At 42.2% G+C, this 19892-nt stretch overlaps 1 protein-coding gene across 2 annotated transcripts in view; it reads right to left on the bottom strand.

The window, feature by feature from the left end:
* Window positions 1-19892, bottom strand: part of RASA1 (RAS p21 protein activator 1) — a 204523-nt gene that overhangs the window by 88718 nt on the left and 95913 nt on the right. For both annotated transcript variants that reach the window (XM_073624467.1, XM_073624468.1), the window contains exons 5-10: window positions 19531-19648; window positions 18467-18498; window positions 13210-13262; window positions 6079-6229; window positions 4179-4257; window positions 2052-2172 (exon numbers count right to left, since the gene is read on the bottom strand). In XM_073624467.1, the coding sequence (XP_073480568.1) occupies window positions 2052-2172; window positions 4179-4257; window positions 6079-6229; window positions 13210-13262; window positions 18467-18498; window positions 19531-19648 (554 nt within the window). The remainder of the gene's footprint in view (window positions 1-2051; window positions 2173-4178; window positions 4258-6078; window positions 6230-13209; window positions 13263-18466; window positions 18499-19530; window positions 19649-19892) is intronic.

The following is a 19892-nucleotide window of genomic DNA, read 5'->3' as shown; positions in this document are numbered from 1 at the left end:
GCACTCACATAATTTCCCCTGGCCATGTAAAGGTGCTCAGGCCTAGAGACCTAGAAGAAAAGCAGACTACTCTCACTGAGTAGAAGGATAGATAAGGGGGACTATATGTGGTTGGGGATAGATAACATTGTCTCTTTAATGCTTTGGTATTACCCAGAAAAGGAAATTATAGGACACATTCTTTCAAATTTTCTTTTCCAAGAAAAATTCACGAAAAACGAATGAATTGCCAAATCAGGGGCTGTACGAGTCATGCGTTCACTGCAAAAAACATCTAAGGTATGTAAAGTATATCTGAGCTATTACTAAAACAATCAATTCAGTTTAAAATAGAGATGCAAGACAAGACGTGTGAATATAGATTTAAAAAAACATTATAAATATTTTTTTTTTATAAGTGATCACATAACCTCTGTTTTCAGCTGCATAAGAGGCTTAGAGAGATGGGGGTAGAGAAACAGTAGTAATGATCTTCGTATTTTTTGAAACAGAAGAGTATTGGGACTTTAAATATGCCAAATGAGAACAGAACCAAAATAAAATCTCTATACATTTTTATTACACATAAAACATCATAGACACTATAAAAAAACATAAATATGCATAGAGAAACTATGCAATACAAAAAATATACTTGTACTTGTAACTGGTCTACGCGTTACAAGGGATCCCCCGCTTCTTCAGGATCATACATATATTACAAGTGTGTTATATACAGAGTTTCTTACTCAATATCATAAATTATCAAAACAGAGGAGAGGCATATAGGATCTGTCTTAGATGTTTTGCCCCATAGGATATATGACCTATAAAGGTAGAAGTAAACAAATATCCAAGAGGGGAAAATAAATATCCGGTGTATAGCAATATACTCGGAACAATGTGCATCCCAATATCTATTTAAGACAGAGGGGATAAAATCCAATTTTGGATAAATCCAAAATACCAAGAAAACCAGGCATCTCTGTGGCGATCACATAGGCTAGTCACACACTTTGCCAGAGGAGAGGTGGTACTTACCACAATAACAGCATATGTGATCGTCACAGTGATGCCTGGTTTTCTTGGTATTTTGGATTTTATCCCCTCTGTCTTAAATAGATATTGGGATGCACATTGTTCCGAGTATATTGCTATACACTGGATATTTATTTTCCCCTCTTGGATATTTGTTTACTTCTACCTTTATAGGTCATATATCCTATGGTCCAATAGGCAAAACATCCAAGACAGATCCTATATGCCTCTCCTCTGTTGTTTTGATGATTTATGATATTGAGTAAGAAACTCTGTATATGTACAGAGCATATTGCTATACACCGTTTATTTTCCCCTCTTGGATATTTATTTTTACTTCTACCTTTATAGGTCTGGACTATATCCTATGGGCCAATAGGCAAAACATCTAAGACAGATCATATAGTCCTCTCCTCTGTTTTGATGTTTTGTGATATTAAGAAACTCTGTATAAAAAGCACACTTGCAATATATGTATGGCCCTGAAGAAGCGAGGGATCCCGCGTAACGCGTAGACCAGTTACAAGTACATGTATCCATCAGATTTACATATTTCTGTATTTTTTGTAAAGTTTCTCTATGCATATCTACGTTTTTAATATTGTGTCTATGATGGTTTATGTGTAATAAAATTAATATAGATTTTTATTTTGGTTCTGTTCTCATTTGGCATAAAGTCCCACTACTCTTCTGTTTTAAAATACCATATTTACTTATGGGATGATGCCAATGTGATCTTGAGCTTGGATTTTATGACATGTCCTCTACCTTAGAACTTTCTTAGTACGGATCTTCCCTGTGAATGGCTATGCAGGGTGATCATGTCAGCACGTGTTTTTGCCACTGGTGGACAGGCAGGCATTTCTCCCAGCACAGCCAGAAAACTGACCACACTGGGACGAATATGCTCTAATGAATAGTGTTGTCAATTTGAAATAAAACAGGGAGACTGGCAGGATCACCAGGAATTGGGTAAGCTGCCAAAGGATCAGAATAATCTGACATACAATTGCTTAGGTACACAGACTACTCACTCTTCTTCAAAAGATGTCCTTTCTTCACAATGTTTTTGTAAAATGCATCCTTTGTTTTGCGTTTGATTGTATTATAGATTTCTCTGCCATCAACTACATCATTCAGCACTTGCTCTTGATGCTGAAAAAAAATATAAAAATGTGAAAAAAGAAATACACACACACTATATACACACATATATCTATCTATATATATATATATATATATATATATATATATATATATATATATATATATATATATATATATATATATATATATATATAGATCTCTATATCTATCGTGCCTTGCAAATGTATTCACCCCCTTGGCATTTTTCGTGTTTTGTTGCCTCACAACCTGGAATTAACATGGATTGTTTGAGGATTTGCACCAGAACATGCCCACAACTTTGAGGATGTTTTTTTTTATTGTGAAGCAAACAACAAATAGGACAAATAACAGAAAAAAGTCAATGTGCATAACTATTCACCCCCTAAAGTCAATACTTTGTAGAGCCACCTTTTGCGGTTATCATAGCCCCGAGTGTTTTTAATTCAGATTAAAAACACTTTTAACTAAAGGTTGTAATGTATGTAATTTAACATAATAGGTAAAAAGCCAAGGGAGGTGAATACTTTTGCAGGGCACAGTGTGTGTGTATATATATATATATATATATATATATATATATATATATATATATATATACACACACACACACACACACACAAGCCTTCTTGCAAAACAAGTGATTTTGAAAATACTCGAATGGATCCGCCCAATACAGTTAAGAGTTCCTTTTAGCAAAGACTGCTGCTCCATCTAGTGGCAATTATTATACAATTATAATACATGGAATCTTGGCTTGTACAGCAAATTTACTACAACATTTGCCACTTCTGAGTGCTCTGGTCAAAAGCCCTATGCTTTAGAATGGCTCTCTGTTGTCTAATCTAATGCCATTATTATAGTAATCTGACAGTTGTAGTGAGGAGTATTCATTTTGCCCTTTTACAGAATGCACTGTATTATGTGAACCATTCACAGAATACAAAGAGTTCTGTGAATGGGCAAGGGCAGACAAATGACAGTGTGGCTTCCCTGTATAAGCAGCACATCTTTCAACTTTGCAGCGCTGAAACTATGTTGAGAACTATACTATCCAGCCCCATGGAAAGTTTAAATGTTACAGAAAGTACAACCACACTTAACGGCTAATTCCACCATTAAAGCGGAGTTCCACCCAAAAATGGAACTCCCGCTTTAAAGGAGGTGACCCCGACATGTCACATTTGGCATGTCATTTTTTTTTTTTGGGGGGGGGGTTGGGAGCCGGTACCAGAGTGAGGGTCCCAGCTCCCACTTCCTTGTGGCACCAGGAGGAGATCACCCCCCCCCCCCACGGCAATCATCTGGGGCACGTCACAGGTTCCAGATGATTGCCCGGCCAGTCGCGGCGCAGCTCACTCATGCGCAGTAGGGGGCCCGGCTGTGAAGCCACAGCCGGGCACCCACACTTACAATGCCGGCGCCGCAGAGAGGAGGGGGAGACAAGCGGGGCTTCGTTCCCCCGCATCGCTGGACCCTGGGACAGGTAAGTGTCCAATTATTAAAAGTCAGCAGCTGCAGTATTTGTAGCTGCTGCCTTTATTTTTTTTTTTTAGCAGAACTCCACTTTAAGGCAATGCAATACCCACATTTACCACCCCCACCCTCTAAAAGCATGCAGGGGTTTTCTCCTCTGCAGAAGCTGTCAGATTTAAAATGATGTGGCTGCACCTGGCACTGCCCGAACAGCCACATCATTCATTCACAGAAATCTGTGAATTAAAAAAAACTGTCTGCGACAACAGTTGGACTTGTAGTCCTAAATCAAACACAAGTGCAGCTAGTAGCGCACCCATAATCCATTGAGGCTTCCTCCAGCTCTCTAGCTGAAAGTCCGTACCTTGGTATGGACACATAGCTGAAGGAAGAGACTACAGGAGCTTACAATGCACATTTTAGTCTGCAAAAATATCTGCAATTACTATTTTTTGAAAAAGGTGCATTTTGCCTTTAAAAGTGACATATATCTCTTGCAGATTATAAAATAAATGCTGCTTTAACATACAAGAATTAAAGCAGAATTAAAGTTTTCTTACCTGTACAGGAACAGGGTCTTTCAAGTAATAGCCTTCAACTATTTGCTCTTTCCTATAGTGTTCTATAATATCATCAATTCTGTTTTTAAACAAACAAAAAAAAAAAAATTATATTTATTCACTAATTACCCTACACAGAAAATATGCTTGTTTCAGAAGAATGAAAAAAGTACAGTACAACGAAATTACATAGTTAACCACTTCAATACTGGGCCATAGTCATATGACGTCCGCAGATGGGATCTCCCATCCTGGGCGGGCGTCATATGACGTCCTCGGCTGCTCGCCGCTCATGCGGGCTCCCAGCTCGGAGATCGGGATGAGGTATGTCCCTCAGACACAGCCCATCCCAGATCCGTGTAAAGAGCCAATGAAAAAATGGCTCTTTACCACGTGACCGGCTGTGTCAAATCACAGCCGGCCACATGCACTGTCCAAGTGCGGGGCGCGCAGAGCGTCGATCGGGGATGAGGCTTGTAACCCTGACACAGCCCAACCCTGATCGTGGTAAACAGCCAATGAAATAGGCTCTTTGCCATGTGACCGGCTGTGTCCAATCACAGCCGGTCACAGAATGCCAACAAACCGCGGTAACGAGATGTTACCGGGTTCTCCTCCTCACACACTGATCGTGTTTGAGAAGGAGATTGCGGTAACAGCTCGTTACCGCTTACAGTGTACAACCAATTCACACTGATTGCTGACCCCCCCCCCCCCCCCCCCCCCCAAATAAAGAGGACCTGGCTGTGCTGCAGCATCAACCAATCAGTGGCTGCCGGCCGCTGATTGGTTGACGACAGCCGACGATTGGCTCCGGAGATTACTGAAGAGAGCCCTGTGTAGGTAAACACAGGGCTCTCTTCTGACAGCAGCAATGTGCTGTTTTTCTTCCTGCAAGGCAGTAAGTAAAAAACAGCACATTGCTTAGTAAAATCAGAACACACAGTAAAACATGTTAGGCACACATTTTACCCCTTGATCAGCCTAGATGTTAACCCCTTCCCTGCGAATGTCATTAGTGCAGTGACAGTGCACTGATCACTGAATTGGTGTCACTGGTTCCCAAAAAAAGTGTCAAAAGTATCAGTTAGGTGTCCGATTTGTCCGTCGCAATATCGCAGTCCCATTAAGTCACTGATCGCTGTCATTACTAGTAAAAAATAAATAAAAATTCCATAAATCTATCCCATAGTTTGTACATGCTATAATTTTTGCACAAACCAATTAATATACGCTTGGATGGGTTTTTATTTTTTAACAAAAAAAATGTAGCAAAATACATTTTGGCCTAAACTGATGAAGAAATTAGATTTTTTTATTGGGTATTCTTTATAGCAGAAAGTAAAACATTGTTTTTTGTTTTTCAAAATTGTCGCTTTTTTTTGTTTATAGTTCAAAAAATAAAAACCACACCGGTGATCAAATACCACCAAAAGAAAGCTCTATTTGTGGGAATAAAAAAAGAAATTTTATTTGGGTACAGCATCGCACAACCGCGCAATTGTCAGGTAAAGTAATGCAATGCGTATCGCAAAAAATGGCCTGGTTATGAAGGGGGAAAACCTTCCGGAGCTGAAGTGGCTAATCTTGCAATAAACAATTATGGGACAAATTGCTGCAATTTTTCAGATACAGCTCCACCTGCTGGTAAACTTGTATTCTTTCTAAATATCGTGGCTAAATGTGCTATCATGTTTATTCATTTTGAATAACAGTTTATATGAATCAGTTGGAAAGCTCAGTCCTTAATACCACCTTTAAAGCAGTACAAATTAATTTATACCTTTACCTGAAACAAAATGTACTGTAAAGAAAAAAAAACAGAAAAAAAAACATAACCTCTATATTAAACACACATTATGACAAACGATTTCCACAGGTGAAATTGCACCAGTGTTACCTGTTATAGTACCGACCTCCCATCATGAACTGATTGTTTGATGTTGGGCAGATCTTAAACCGCTGAATGTTTTCATTGGTCCGAAAATATAGTGAATAATCACCAGGAGTATTGTCAGAAGGCCTCACCAGGAAACTGCTGATCTGGCCAACTAGGAACAGTAGAGAAGTGGAATCAGATAAAAAATGAAATTGATAAAACACTAGATAATACAACTACCATATTATTTTCAGTAAGAAACCCAATAAGGTAATGTTTATCCAGATTAGAAGATTAAACCAAGGGACAAAATATCAAGAAAATGGTAAATAGTGGCAAAGAAAAACAGTCCCAGGCTCATGTTCGGTTGATATTCAGGATTGAGACAACTACACACAAGAATCTGTTCAATTTCCTTCACATCTACAGACAATCATGGCAAATTAATTCAGCTTTGTACTACACAGCTGGCGGTTAATAGAAATCTGTACTATTGGACTGTAATGTGTGGCCAAAATGAAGCAACTTGGGACCAGAATATTCATACTAATATACTGGCCACAAAATGTATTATGAAGTCTCAACAGCAAGATGTGTGTGTGGCAAGCAAGGTACAACCAAAGCTCTGACTGATCTGCATAACAGGGTACTCATAGGAATTAGTGCAAGAACCTGGAGGTCTCTGGTGCCAGTATAGTATGGCACAAGTAGCCGCAGGAATAGCTTAAAGCAAATTCCTAGCAGGTATTCTCCACTGCTGTTTCATTCACTGGAGAAAGCCCAAGAAAATACTGGGTACTTCTGTCTATAGAAAAGAATGTGACAGCACTAGGACAATCAGCACTGTCACATGGGATGTCCATAAACCTAGCCTGCAATAACGTTTAGCTTAACAGAACTTTCCTTTCAACTCTCTGCAACTTAAAGCGGAACTATACTCACCTTGGATCCAGCGTTCCGGAGTTCCCCGTTAGCTGCTGATATCGTCGGGCGGTCGGATTTTGGGTCTTGATCACCAGCTGCTTTCATTGGCCAGGCAGGCGTGACATCACTTCCACGCATGCAGGGGAATGTAGTCAGCATTGCCAAATTTCTAGTGAGACGCGAGTGGACAGTTCACTATACAGAGCAGACAGGCAGATTAATAACTTTAATGAAGAAACAAAGTGTGTCTCTTTTGCATTAAAAATCTTGTCTGGGGGTGTGGTTTGGCTATGGTGGCATGACGACGATTGTTCTGGAGCTCTGCACGGACTGGGACTTGCTTTCAGCTGACGAGCCGCTCTTTACACCCGCCTTTACATGTCTGGTGACCGAAGACAACAGCTGTATCCAGGGGACCCGAGAGGAGCGGACATCTCTCACCATTTCCTCCGCCAACACACTGCCCCTTCTCAGTCTACCACGGCCCCTGCCAAGATGGTGCCGACATGGGGCGTCCCCGCTTCCAGTAAAAAGACACTGCAACCTTCAGTGCCTGTTTTGAGGGAGGATGCAGCAGCTCTACCACGCCCTTCCTCTCCCCCATACTGTCCCCAGAGCTCCCGCAGGCAGACTCCCCTGTGGACTCCAGGCAGACAAAGGAGCTGGATGCTCATGCAGGGAACACTATTAGGGAACTCCTGGCAGACATCCCCACTAAGCAAGACCTACAGGCAGTGGTCACTTCCATAGTCAATGCGCTCTCCCATGAACTGCATGACCTCTGGCAGCAGATGGATTCATTGGAGGAACGGGTAACTGATCTAGAGACCTCTGCAAACTACTGACAGCAGGCTCACTGCACTACAGGCTGACCAGCAGGCATTCCTCTGCCATCTCATTGATGTGCAACTTCGTTTAGACAATGGCAAGAACCACAATAGGTGAAACAACCTACGCCTCAGGGGGATTCCGGAGGCCACTATGAGCACAGATTTGCATGCTACAGTGTCAGCGATCCTCAACCAGCTGCTGGGCAAACCACCTACTGTCAAGCTGGAACTAGACCGGGTCCATCGAGTGCAAAGGCCCCGTCCATCACCTTCAACTTCAGCGGCCTCTGCAGTTCCTCCGAGAGACATCCTTTGCCGGGTCCATTTTTACACCGAAGAAGAAACATTACGTCAAGCCTGGTCTAAAGGCTCTATTGACTTTGACGGTACCACAATTAGAGTGTATCCTGATGTCACCAGGCAAACCCGAACAATGAGGGGGATGCTGCATCCCCTGTTGGAAGTTATCCAGGAGACAGAGGCAACCTACAGATGGGGCCACCCGTTCCATCTATTGTCCGTAAACAGGGGGTGGAGTTTTTTTTACGCTCCCCTGAGCAGTTGCCAGCACTGTTTGACTTGTTGGATAAGCCCATTGTCGAGGTCCCCAACTGGTTAGACCTCTTGTTGAATCTGGAGGCTTCCTACTCATCTTTGCCAAGACCACAGTGAACCAGGTGACCTTGTTCCAGAGCCTCCAGCCGCGAGACGTCCAGCCGAGTAACACCTAGACCTCCGCATGCTGCCTCGGAAGACTGACTCAAGTTCATCCTTTTCAATAGGCTCTATCGCTGAAGGCCTGGCCTGGTTTCTTCCTTCTGAAGAACACTTTCTGGATCATTCACACTTCATAGTTGTCCTCTCTATAAATGTCACCGATGCAGATCTCTGCTAAATTTGGTTTGCCTCCCTTGATCTTCCCTCTCTTGGGCTCCGCTGTGGCTCGTCCAGGGCTACCCCGTGGGGTTTTTCGCCCTTAACCTCCCTGTCCGTGTGCCTTCTCTCAGCCTGTCATGGGCTCTCTTCAGATCTCCAACCTCAATGTACAAGGTCTGAATGTCCCGGAAAAACGCTCCCGGTTATGAGCCGATCTCCGGAAGGGTAAAACCCAAGTTGCCTTTCTGCAAGAAATGCACTTTAGAAGTGACAGTGTCACCAAATTGACCACTAGAGACTTTCCATAGGCGTACCATAGTTCCTAGCCTATTTCTAAATGTAAAGGAGTCAGTATACTGGTCGCTAAGTCAGTACCGTGGACTCTGGGTGAGGTGTGGACAGACACCCAAGGTCGCTTCCTCCTGCTGAAGGGGAAGGTTCAGGATGTTTAGATCACCTTTGCCAATGTCTATTTCTTGAAGGTGGACCATCCCCAATTCCTCCAGGACCTTCTTTCTGTTTCTTTAGAATTTTCTGAAGTACTCAGTCTTTGGGGGAGATCTTAAATTTCGCTATGCATCCCCTATTGGACATGTCATGGAGTTCCTCTCACCTTTCCTATCCTCGCCTCAAACGTTTCAAGGCAGATCCGCAGCTCTTGCATCTGGTGGACCCTTGGCGTTTTTTGAATCCTCAGGAGCGGGATTATTTTTTCTCTTCCATCCACCACACATGTTCGCGACTCGATCATCTCATCAGGCTTTACCTAGAGTTCTGGCTGCAAGCATTGATGTTATTTCCCTCTCTGACCATGCTCCAGTCCATTTAACTCTGCAACCGGGTGCCGTCTCACACAGTCCCCCTTCGTGGAGACTGAATAAGGCTTTAATACAGTTCCTAGAGAACCATGCTACACTGCAGACAACCTTGATGGAGTACTTTTCCGTTAACCGCGAGTCGGTGGATAATCCGCTGGTGGTTTGGGAGGCACATAAGCCGGTTGGGCAGGATGCACTAATTAGGAAAGATGGTCGCATTAAACGGGAACACACCCGCCGCACGAAAGAACTTCTCGCAGAGTAGCGCAGATTGGAATGCTCCCACAAAGCGACTCTTACCAGGATCTTCTTAAAGTGAGGGAGGAGTTGCGATCTCTTCTTTACTATAAAAACAAAAATTAGTGTGGGCCCATCGCACTATGTATGAATTTTCCAATAAACCAGGTACGTTACTGGCTCTGGCCTTACGTGGTCCGCGCACCAAAACCTTTATTCCATACATTCAGAACCCCTCTGGACAAACTGGCCACCTCTAAGTTGATGGCGTCCGCCTTTAAAACTTTTTATAATGACTTGTATAACCTTGGCGGCTCTTTCCGATCGGCCTCCTCCTTGGTGGAAGCCTCCAAGATACAGTCCTACATAATGTCTTCGGGAATGCCGTCGCTGCCTCCCGAGATTCAGGAGGAATTGGAGGAGCCAATCACAATGGAAGAGTTGGGGATGGCTTTGGCTCACTCCAAACCCAAGAAAGCCCCAGGTCCGGATGGCCTTACTCCAGCTTATTACATGGCTTTCTTTGAGGTATTGTCCCCTCATTTGACTTCTGTGCTCAACTACATAAGAGATGGGAAGAACATGTCCCTGGACAGCCTGCGAGCTTACATCACATTGATCCCAAAGGAGGGGAAGGACCTCTCTCGTGAGAATTACCGTCCAATCGCCCTTCTAAATTCAGACCTGAAACGTTTTGCCAAAATCCTGGCCAATTACTCCCCCATGTCACACTTCTCATCCACAGGGATCAGGCGGGCTTTGTGCCTCTCCGTGAACCCAGGGTCCTCAATTTGATCCATGCTGCCGGGACCTCCCATCATCCCCTTCTTCTGCTGTCTACGGCTGCGGAGAAGGCTTTTGATAGAGTCAACTGGAAGTTTATGCAAGCCACCCTGGAACATACTGGTCCGGGGTCCTCTATGTTGAGCTGGATCCTCTCCCTATATTTTTGTCCCTCGGCTGCAGTTAAAGTTAATGAAACAAGGTCTGATTTCTTTGCAATCATGAATGGTACTCATCAGGGATGCCCGCTCTCGCCCCTGAACTTCATTTTTACTCTGGAACCCTTTCTATGCACAGTGAGACTTGATTCCAGCATTGTGGACCTCCGGAAAGCCTCAGGCGTTCAAAGTTACCGCCTTCACAGACAATTTCTTTCTGACGGATCCGCTGATGTCCTTGCCAAATCTACTACACTCCTTCCGTGAGTATGGCACCCCGACATACTTCCAAATCCTCTGCTCTCAACATTACAGTGGAGCAGGCTGTAATCAGACATCTCTGTCCCTCTTTTCCCTTTCATTGGGCGACTAACTTTGTACGTTACATGTCACACCAGACCCTGCTACTCTTTATTCGGCAAATTTTGAGCCACTTCTTTTGAGCATGAGAGCTGACTCACTTCGCTGGCATTCACTCATGTTGACCTGGTTTGGCCATTGCAATGCCCTCAAGATGACATTATTGCCAAAGGTTCTTTATCTTCTAATCAGATTACCTCCCGTGTTCTTCAAGTGAGTGAACTGTCTCTTCCGGGAATTTGTGTGGTTCCATCGGAAACCCCGTCTACAACTTCTCCATCACCCCAAACGATAGGGCGGAGTTGGCCTCCCGGATGTGCTATCTTACTATAGGGCGACTCGCCTCACCAGGTTGGTAGACTGGCATTGCCATGCTGAGGCAAAACACTGGGTGGTTATGGAGCTGGAGGACTCCGGTGACACGGTAAAGAGCTGGCCCTGGATCAGCTCCCAACTGCCAAATAGCCTCAGTACCCATCCTACTCTAGGTAGCACTTTGACAGTTACGAGGGACACCTTTCAGAGCCCTTCACCTTCCCATTTGCCGTCACCCACGATACCTATTTTAGGGAATCCGTAGTTCCAGCCAGGCCTCCACAACCCATAGTTCCAAAGTTTGTTGTCCAGTGGTCGTCTCAATCTTTGCGACTTCTTGGGGCCCGATGGCAAGCTTTCCTCCACTGCCCTTACGAACACCTCGGTTCCCCCATTAGACTTTTGGGGTAGCTTTCAGCTCAGGCATTTCCTTCGCCAGTGTGCTCATTCTCCGGGTGTTTCCCGTCAACTTATGGAAATAGAGAGCATCTGCCATAGATGGGAGCCGATTCACCACTGTCTTTCCACTATCCATGTGGCCTTGATCCAACCAAAAGAAGATTTTACCCCGGCTTTCCTTTCTAAGTGGGAATCAGATCTTACTATGCATTTCACTGATCAACAAAAAGGAGAAAATTCTTCATTTTGCTCAGAAATCTTCGGTTGCCACTAAGGTCCAAGAATCCAGCTATAAGATTACGTGTGCTGGTGATGCAACGCTGACCGAGGCACAATGTTACACATTTTCTGTGACTGCCCAAAAATCAAACCATTCTGGCAGGGGGTGGGTGACCTCTACCATTAAAGATCTGACCAATGTTGATCTAGTAGGAAACCAGCGGCGTGTCTGCTGCAGCTCACAACACGGGCCATCAAAAAATATAAGGCCTCTCTCACGATCTATTTGTTGAATGCTGCAAAGGCTTGTATTCCACTGTACTGGAGATTTGCAATTCCGCCCTCGAGGTCTCTTTGGTACTCCAAAATTAATGAGCTTAGGGACATGGAGGATCTTACGGCGACCTTATACAATCGGGAGGAGACCTTGGCAACATTTTGTATACACGGACACCTATTTACGAGAGATTTTGCAACCCGGGTGAATTCCTGGGTTATGCCTGATTTTGACCTTGGGCGAGCGACCCTGCTATCTTACTTCCCTGGTCATACGTCTCTTGACCCCCTCCTTGCTCCCCCTCCACCCTTCCTTTGTCATTTTTCCTTCTTTACCCCCTCTCTTCCCCCTTTTGGAGCCAAGTGCCCTAAAGACACCTTTTCATGGGCCCTGCGGCCCCCTAAGTGACCCTAGAATTTTATTACATTAGAGACACTATCTGTTGACTCTAGCTAAGCCAGTAGTTCTGTTGGCTGATAACCGATTTAAAGTTTGTTTGATCTCTAAGCTCTGATGGCTGCGATCTGTTTTGCTGTTTGTTTTACTGTATTATGCTTATTATAGCTGAGCAGTCCATATTATGCACAATTTATACTGGATGTTGGTTATCTGTGTACCCCTTTATGCTCTTTCCTGTTTGGTTTGTATTGTACAATTCTGGGTACACAAACAAAATAAAATAATTAAAAAAAAAAAAAAAAATCTTGTCTGCCCGCCCATTTTTTTTAATTTATTAATTTTTTTAGCTAAAGTTCCACTCCGATAGAGCAGACTGGGAGTAAAAAGATAAATATATGCCATTGAGCAGGACTAAATAAAGTGAACCCACATGGGAAAAGCATTTATTCACAAAGCCATGTTTGCTGTAATACACATTAAGGGACCATTATTTACAACTGGATAACAATGCGGAACAACATGCTAAAATACACAAATACATTTTATAAATAATATACCCGTCATAAGATGATTATATGCTTCCTGTTTGTTGATTTTCCCATGGAACCATCTTTTGAATTTAAAAGGGGGAAAAAAAAAAGATTAGAGAAAAAAAAAAAGTCAATATGGTCATGGTGTCATTTTTTTTCTCAATACATACTACATATCAAATTAAACCACGAAGTATAGCAGCTTTTGGTAAAAGATCGTATCCATAAATGTGATTTTTTTTTTTAGCTGAATATCAGGAGAAAACGTGCACTACAGACTGTCTGAGCAACTAGTCAGAGAAGTGAAGACTCTGCTTCTCTCATATACAGTTGTGCTCAAAAGTTTGTGTACCCTGGCAGAAATTGTGAAATTTTGGCATTAATATTGAAAATATGACTGATCGTGCCAAAAAAACTGTCTTTTATTTAAGGATAGCAATCACATGACGCCATTTATTATCGCATAGTTTTTGGATGCTTTTTAAATCATAACAACAGAAATCACCCAAATAGCCCTGATAGAAAGTTTACATACCCTGGAATGTTTGGCCCTGGTACAGACACAGAAGGTGGCACACACAGGTTAAAATGGCAATTAAAAGGTTAATTTACCACATTTGTGGCTTTTTAAATCACAGTTAGTGTCTGTGTATAAATAGTCAATGAGTTTGTTAGCTTTCACATGGATGCACTAAGGAGGCTAGACACTGAGCCATGAGGAGGTAGAAAATAACAGTCAAAAGACCTGCTTAACAAGGTAATGAAACTTTACAAAGATGTAAAAGGATATAAAAAGATATCCAAAGCCTTGAATATGCCAGTCAGTACTGCTCAATAACTTAGGTGTCCTTTTATGAAACTGCGGTAAAATACCGCTTTTCAGTTCTCAGGCATTCTCAGAGGAGATCGCTTGCCTGTTTATGAAAGTGTGTAGATCGCTTCTCATGTTGAGTTGAGAAGTGATCTACAAACACTGGGAACTCCTCAGAACAGCTCCTCTCACTGTAATCTCGTGTGATGTAGCGGGATTACAGTATGAGGAAGCATAAAAAATACAAAAGTTTAACACACAGCACACATTATTCCCCAACATATTAATAAAATAAAGTTAAATTCCCCCTACACAATATACATTAACCTAAAAAAAAACATTGTTTTTATCAATATTTAAAGATCATATATGTCCCTATTTAAATGTGAATGGTGTATAGTAAATGAATGTAATCCACATATGTAATGCAGCTATACACCATTCATATAAATGCAAAATACATTTATAATCATTAAAAAATAATTTTAATAAAGTATGCAAGTATAAATATTTATTAATAAATTAAAATAAAATATATTTCATAATTGATAAACATAAAAATTGATAAACTGGTGCGATGCGAGAACACTGCGAATCCACTGCGGGTTCCCGCATCGCACCGACTCGCATGTCAGTTCACATTGCCATATGCGAATCGCTAGGGAGTGTCAATACATTGTTAACGACACCCCCAGTTCAGCTTCCATATCGCACTGCGAACTGACAGTTCGGACATGAATCGGATCACATATGTGTGAACACACATGCGATCCGATTCTGGTCCGAACAGAAAAAAGGGTCCTGTGCGTGTTTGCACCGAATCCGGTGCGATATCAGCCATACTATCTGTACTGCTAATATCGCACCGCACAGACATCGCATGTAATGTGAACGGCAGTTCGCTGCGAATTACATGCAATGCCTGTGCGATGTCTGGCATCGCACAAGTGTGAACCGGGCCTAAAAGTTAACGACACCCCCAAATCAGTTCACATATTGCAGTGCGATCTGCAAACTCGGACAGGAATCGGATTGCATGGGTGTGAACACCCATGCGATCCGATTCTGCTGTGGACCAAAAAAAAGGGTTCTGTACGAGTATGGTCCGAATGCAATGCAAATTCAGCCATACTATCTGTATGGCTGAAATTGCATCGCACAGAGATCGGATGTGATTTGCACTGCAGTGCGGTGCGAATCACATCTGATCTCGGACATCGCAGCAGTGGGAACTGGCCCTAAATCATATTGCATTTGCACCAAAATGGTACAGGACCCTTTTTTGGTCCGCACTGGAATCGGATCGCATGGGTATGAACACCCATGCGATCCGATTCCTGCACCATTACATGGTTCGCACTGCAATCTGTGAAATGATCTGGGGGCGTCATTAACTTTACATTGACACCTCCAGTGGTACGCAGATGTCAATGTAGGTGTGATGTGGAAACCCACACAGGAAATACACTGGTTCACGCATCGCACAAGTGTGAACCCAGCCAGAGACATGAACATCTAAAAAAAAAAAAAATATCTATATCTATATATATCTATATATATATATATATATATATATACACATATACACACACACACACACACACACACACACACACACACACACACACACACACTATAAATTCCTATCCTGCTGGTTTTGGGGTGTGTGATGGTGGGGAAGATGTGCTCTGACTGTTTGGTGAAAGAAAGAAGTCAAAAGACTTCTTGCTTTCTCCAGAATACTCAGCCAGCTTCATGCTTCTCACTCTCATTCTCCATCTCTGGAGTCATAGTCTGGAGACTCGGGATCGCAGCTGATCTCAGTTTCATAAAAGGACACCTTTATAAGAAGATGAAAATTTGGGGATCTCTTGATACCAAGCCAGTGTAGATTAAGAAAGATTTCAGCCACAACTGCCACAGGAACTGTTCGGGATACAAAGAAAAACCCACAGGTAACCTCTGGAGAAATACAGGCTGCTCTGGAAAAACATGGTGTGGTTGTTATTGATGATACTTGAACAAAAAAGAGCTGCATGGTCAAGTTGCCAGAGAGAAGCCTTTACTGTACAAGTTCCACAAAAAAGCCTGGTTACAATATGCCCAACAGCTTGACATGCCTCATTGGCTTTTTTGTGGCATTAGCGCAGTAAAGACTTCCTTTTGGCAGCTCAACCATGCAGCTCCTTTTTTGTTCAAGTATCGTTGAATTGTGCTCCTTAAAAACAACTCACGTCTGTTTGGCAAGCAGCCTGCATTTCTCCTGCGTTTACCTGTGGGGTTTTTTTTGTATCCTGAGCAATTCTTCTGGCAGTTGTGGCTGTAATCTTTCTTGGTCTACCTTACCTTGGCTTGGGATCAAAAGAGCCCCTGATTTACCACTTCTTAATGAGTGATTAAACAGTACTGGACTGGCATATTCATGGCTTTGGATATCTTTTTTTATATCCTTTTCCATCTTTGTAAAGTTTCATTACCTTGTTACTCTGGTCTTATGACTGTTCTTTTCTACCTCCCTATGGCTTAGTATCTAGCCTGCTTAGTGCATCCATGTGAGAGCTAACAAACTCATTGACTATTTATACACTGACGCTATTTGTGATTTAAATGTGGGAAATTAACTTTTAATTGCCATTTTAACCGGTGTGTGCCACCTTCTGTGTCTGTACCAAGGCCAAACATTCCAGGGTATGTAAACTTTTTATCAGGGCCATTTGGGTGGTTTATGTTATTATAATTTAAAAAGGATCCAAAAAACTATGATAATAAATGGCTTCATGTGATTGCTATCCTTAGAAGTATGTTTTTGTTTTTTTTTTTATTCATACTTACCTCAGTGGATGGAGCATTAGACTGATGCTGTAGCTGTCCCCCGCCGACTCTGCATTGAGAACCAAACCACCGAACATCACCGATGGCTCAGTTCTCACAGATCCCTGAGAGGAAAGCTGCTGACTGCTAGTCAGCGTCTCTCCTCTCTGATCCACCACACTCACCGGATCACTGAGCTGTGGAGGGGCAGGGAGGGGCAGGGAGAGGCTGTCTCGGCGGCTCGCTGAGACTGCCATCAATCAAGGCAGCCTGCGGATCCAGTCTTGGGAAGTTGGGATCACGCGCTGCCTCGACTCATGGCAGTGACATCAGCGGAGAGTGGACTTCAGACTGCTCTCTGCTGAAAACGAGTACAGGAGTGCAAAACGAATAGCACTCCTGTGACCCATAGGAGAAACCCAGCTTAAAAAGCTCAGGCTGGACTTCACCTTTAAATAAAAAGACAGTTTTTGGGCATGATCAGCCATATTGTCAATATTAACCACTTCAGCCCCGGAAGATTTTACCCCCCTCCTGACCAGAGCACTTTTTACAATTTGGCACTGCGTTGCTTTAACTGACAATTGCGCGGTCATGCAATGCTGTACCCAAACAAAATTTGCGTCCTTTTCTTCCCACAAATAGAGCTTTCTTATGGTGGTATTTAATCACCTCGGCGGTTTTTATTTTTTGCGCTATAAACAAAAAAAGAGCAATAATTAAAATATATATTTTTTACTTTTTTGCTACAATAAATATCCCCCAAATTTTTTTTAAAAAACAAATTTCTTCATAAGTTTAGGCCAATATGTATTCTTCTACATATTTTTGGTAAGAAAAAATATCGCAATAAGCGTATATTGATTGGTTTGCGCAAAAGTTATAGCGTCTACAAAGCTATGGGAAAGATTTATGGCATTTTTCTTTTTTTCCAGGTACCCGAGCATAATGCATTATTAACAAAGAACGATATTATATGTTTGCTAGTGGATGTCGATAAAATATTTATTTTATACTCACAACTTGGTAAATCCTCTTCTGGCCGTTGCCATGAGGATTGTGGGCATGTGAAGCCCAATCGCAATCTCTTCCTAGATTACCGATGGAGAGGTGCATGCTGGGTAACCAGCATGCACCTCTCGATATCGCGCATGCGTGATGCTCCGGCGGCCGTAGCGCCGAGTGATTAGAAAGTTGCCACAACAACGGGCGGTGACAGAGAAAGGTCCCGCCCCGTTGTTTTGGCAACCGCCTTAAATCACGTCATTTTCAGTCAGGAAATAGCGCGATTTTTGCTCACGGTACTGCCCACAGACTCCTGGGAAATGACGACTCACATTTCCCAGGAGTACAGGCGAGGGAGGAAGTGGCGAAGTGCTCCGCGGACCAGGAAGTGTCAGATTAGGAGCACTACATAGCAACAGGGCGTTTCTGGTAAGTATATAAAAAAAAAAAAAAAAAAAAAAAAAAAATCCCTCATATGTTTCTTTTTAGGATTAAAGGTCTGTGATTATGTAAAAAAAAAATTTCAAGGTGGAACTCAGCTTTAATGCCAAAATTTCACATCTTCTGCCAGGGTATGCAAACTTTTGGGCACAACTATGTGAAAAAATAACTTCAGTAATAATGCAACTGATATCATTTTTCTTGTGCTATACTTACAGCTTGCCTTCATGTGGATCTTCTTCCCTCCCCTTAAAAAATAAAAATAAAATAGAAATTTGTCAAAATCCTTTTTATTTTCCAATATACACATCACTCATTTCTTTTGCTTTATGATTCTCTTATAGTACCACTAGAACTCCGACCACCTAGCAGGCCCCAACAGGATCCTCTGATTCCAGACTGAAAGCTAAATGCAATATGGCAATCTGGAGACGCTCTGTACAGAACTTAATCATGATTAAGCAAATTTTGATTTGTAAAATGCGTTAATCTCTGCCAGGTCTGCACTGATGTTTCATGATGTCATATGAACTCGCTTTGATGGATCTTTATCTTCAAGTTATCAATATTGCTTCACACCTGCGAGTGCAATCAACCTTTTCCTGTTCTACCGACTACTTATCCACATGTCTGGTGGTCCTGCCCTATGCTCAAACTTTTGGACTGATATCTTCAACATCCCCTGCCATATTGAAAAAACTCAAAATGCCCAGACTGGTTGATCCAACTACTCAATCAGCATTTCCCAGCCATTACCAGATCACAATCCTAGCTTCATACCAGGTGGCACAAATTACCAATAGTATAAATATAATGGATTCATTAAAATGGAGCGCTTCTGACCTTAATAGAAAAAGGTATCACTGGGCTCTGGTGAGTGAGCTGTATCTGGCATATGCACAAAAAGTGATTGCAAATTTGAAGACGGATTGAAAACAAAAAGCAGCAATATGTTACATCACAACAGAGTGGACTTTTTACTTTCACATTGAACTCTTCTTTTGCTGAGATTGTATGGGAGCATACTAGTATTTATCTAGGTTTGTTTAATAAGCACATATTTATTTATTCAGAAATCTAATCAAACCCAGGTTTTACGCATAATTTACTTTTTAATTATATTTATTCAGTGCAGGGCACATTTAAGGTATTACAGAAGTAAACAATGCCAAATCAACCAGGGTTAACATAAACCAAGACTTGTCTCCACAAATGACTCAACATCAAGAACTATTAAAATCTGTAAGCAAATGTAACAAGAAGAAACCACACAGACTAACCACTTCTTTCACCAAATCTTCAACTATAAGCCCCTGTTCATTTGTACGAAGATTGGTAACCCACATCCATCCATCTTCTAACTCATTGTGGACAATAAACATATCACCTTTCAAGAAACTGCAAAAAAAAAAAAAAAAACACAATTAGAATATATACATATTCCAATGCCACACACTTCAAAAAGAGTTTGTACACAAAAAAAAAAAATGATGTGCTGAATCACGCCACACACTGCCCCCTACCACACCCAGAAATAGACAACTGGCGGAGCAGTAAAGCGCTGCGACAGCTGTGCGTTCCAGTGTAAACTTAGCCATGAGCTTCTGAAAATTGTCATGTTCTAGGAATTATTGATTTGGTT

This window comes from Aquarana catesbeiana, linkage group LG01, assembly GCF_042186555.1.
Source record: "Aquarana catesbeiana isolate 2022-GZ linkage group LG01, ASM4218655v1, whole genome shotgun sequence".
NCBI lineage: Eukaryota > Metazoa > Chordata > Amphibia > Anura > Ranidae > Aquarana > Aquarana catesbeiana.
This window is presented reverse-complemented; position numbering and strand designations above follow the sequence as displayed.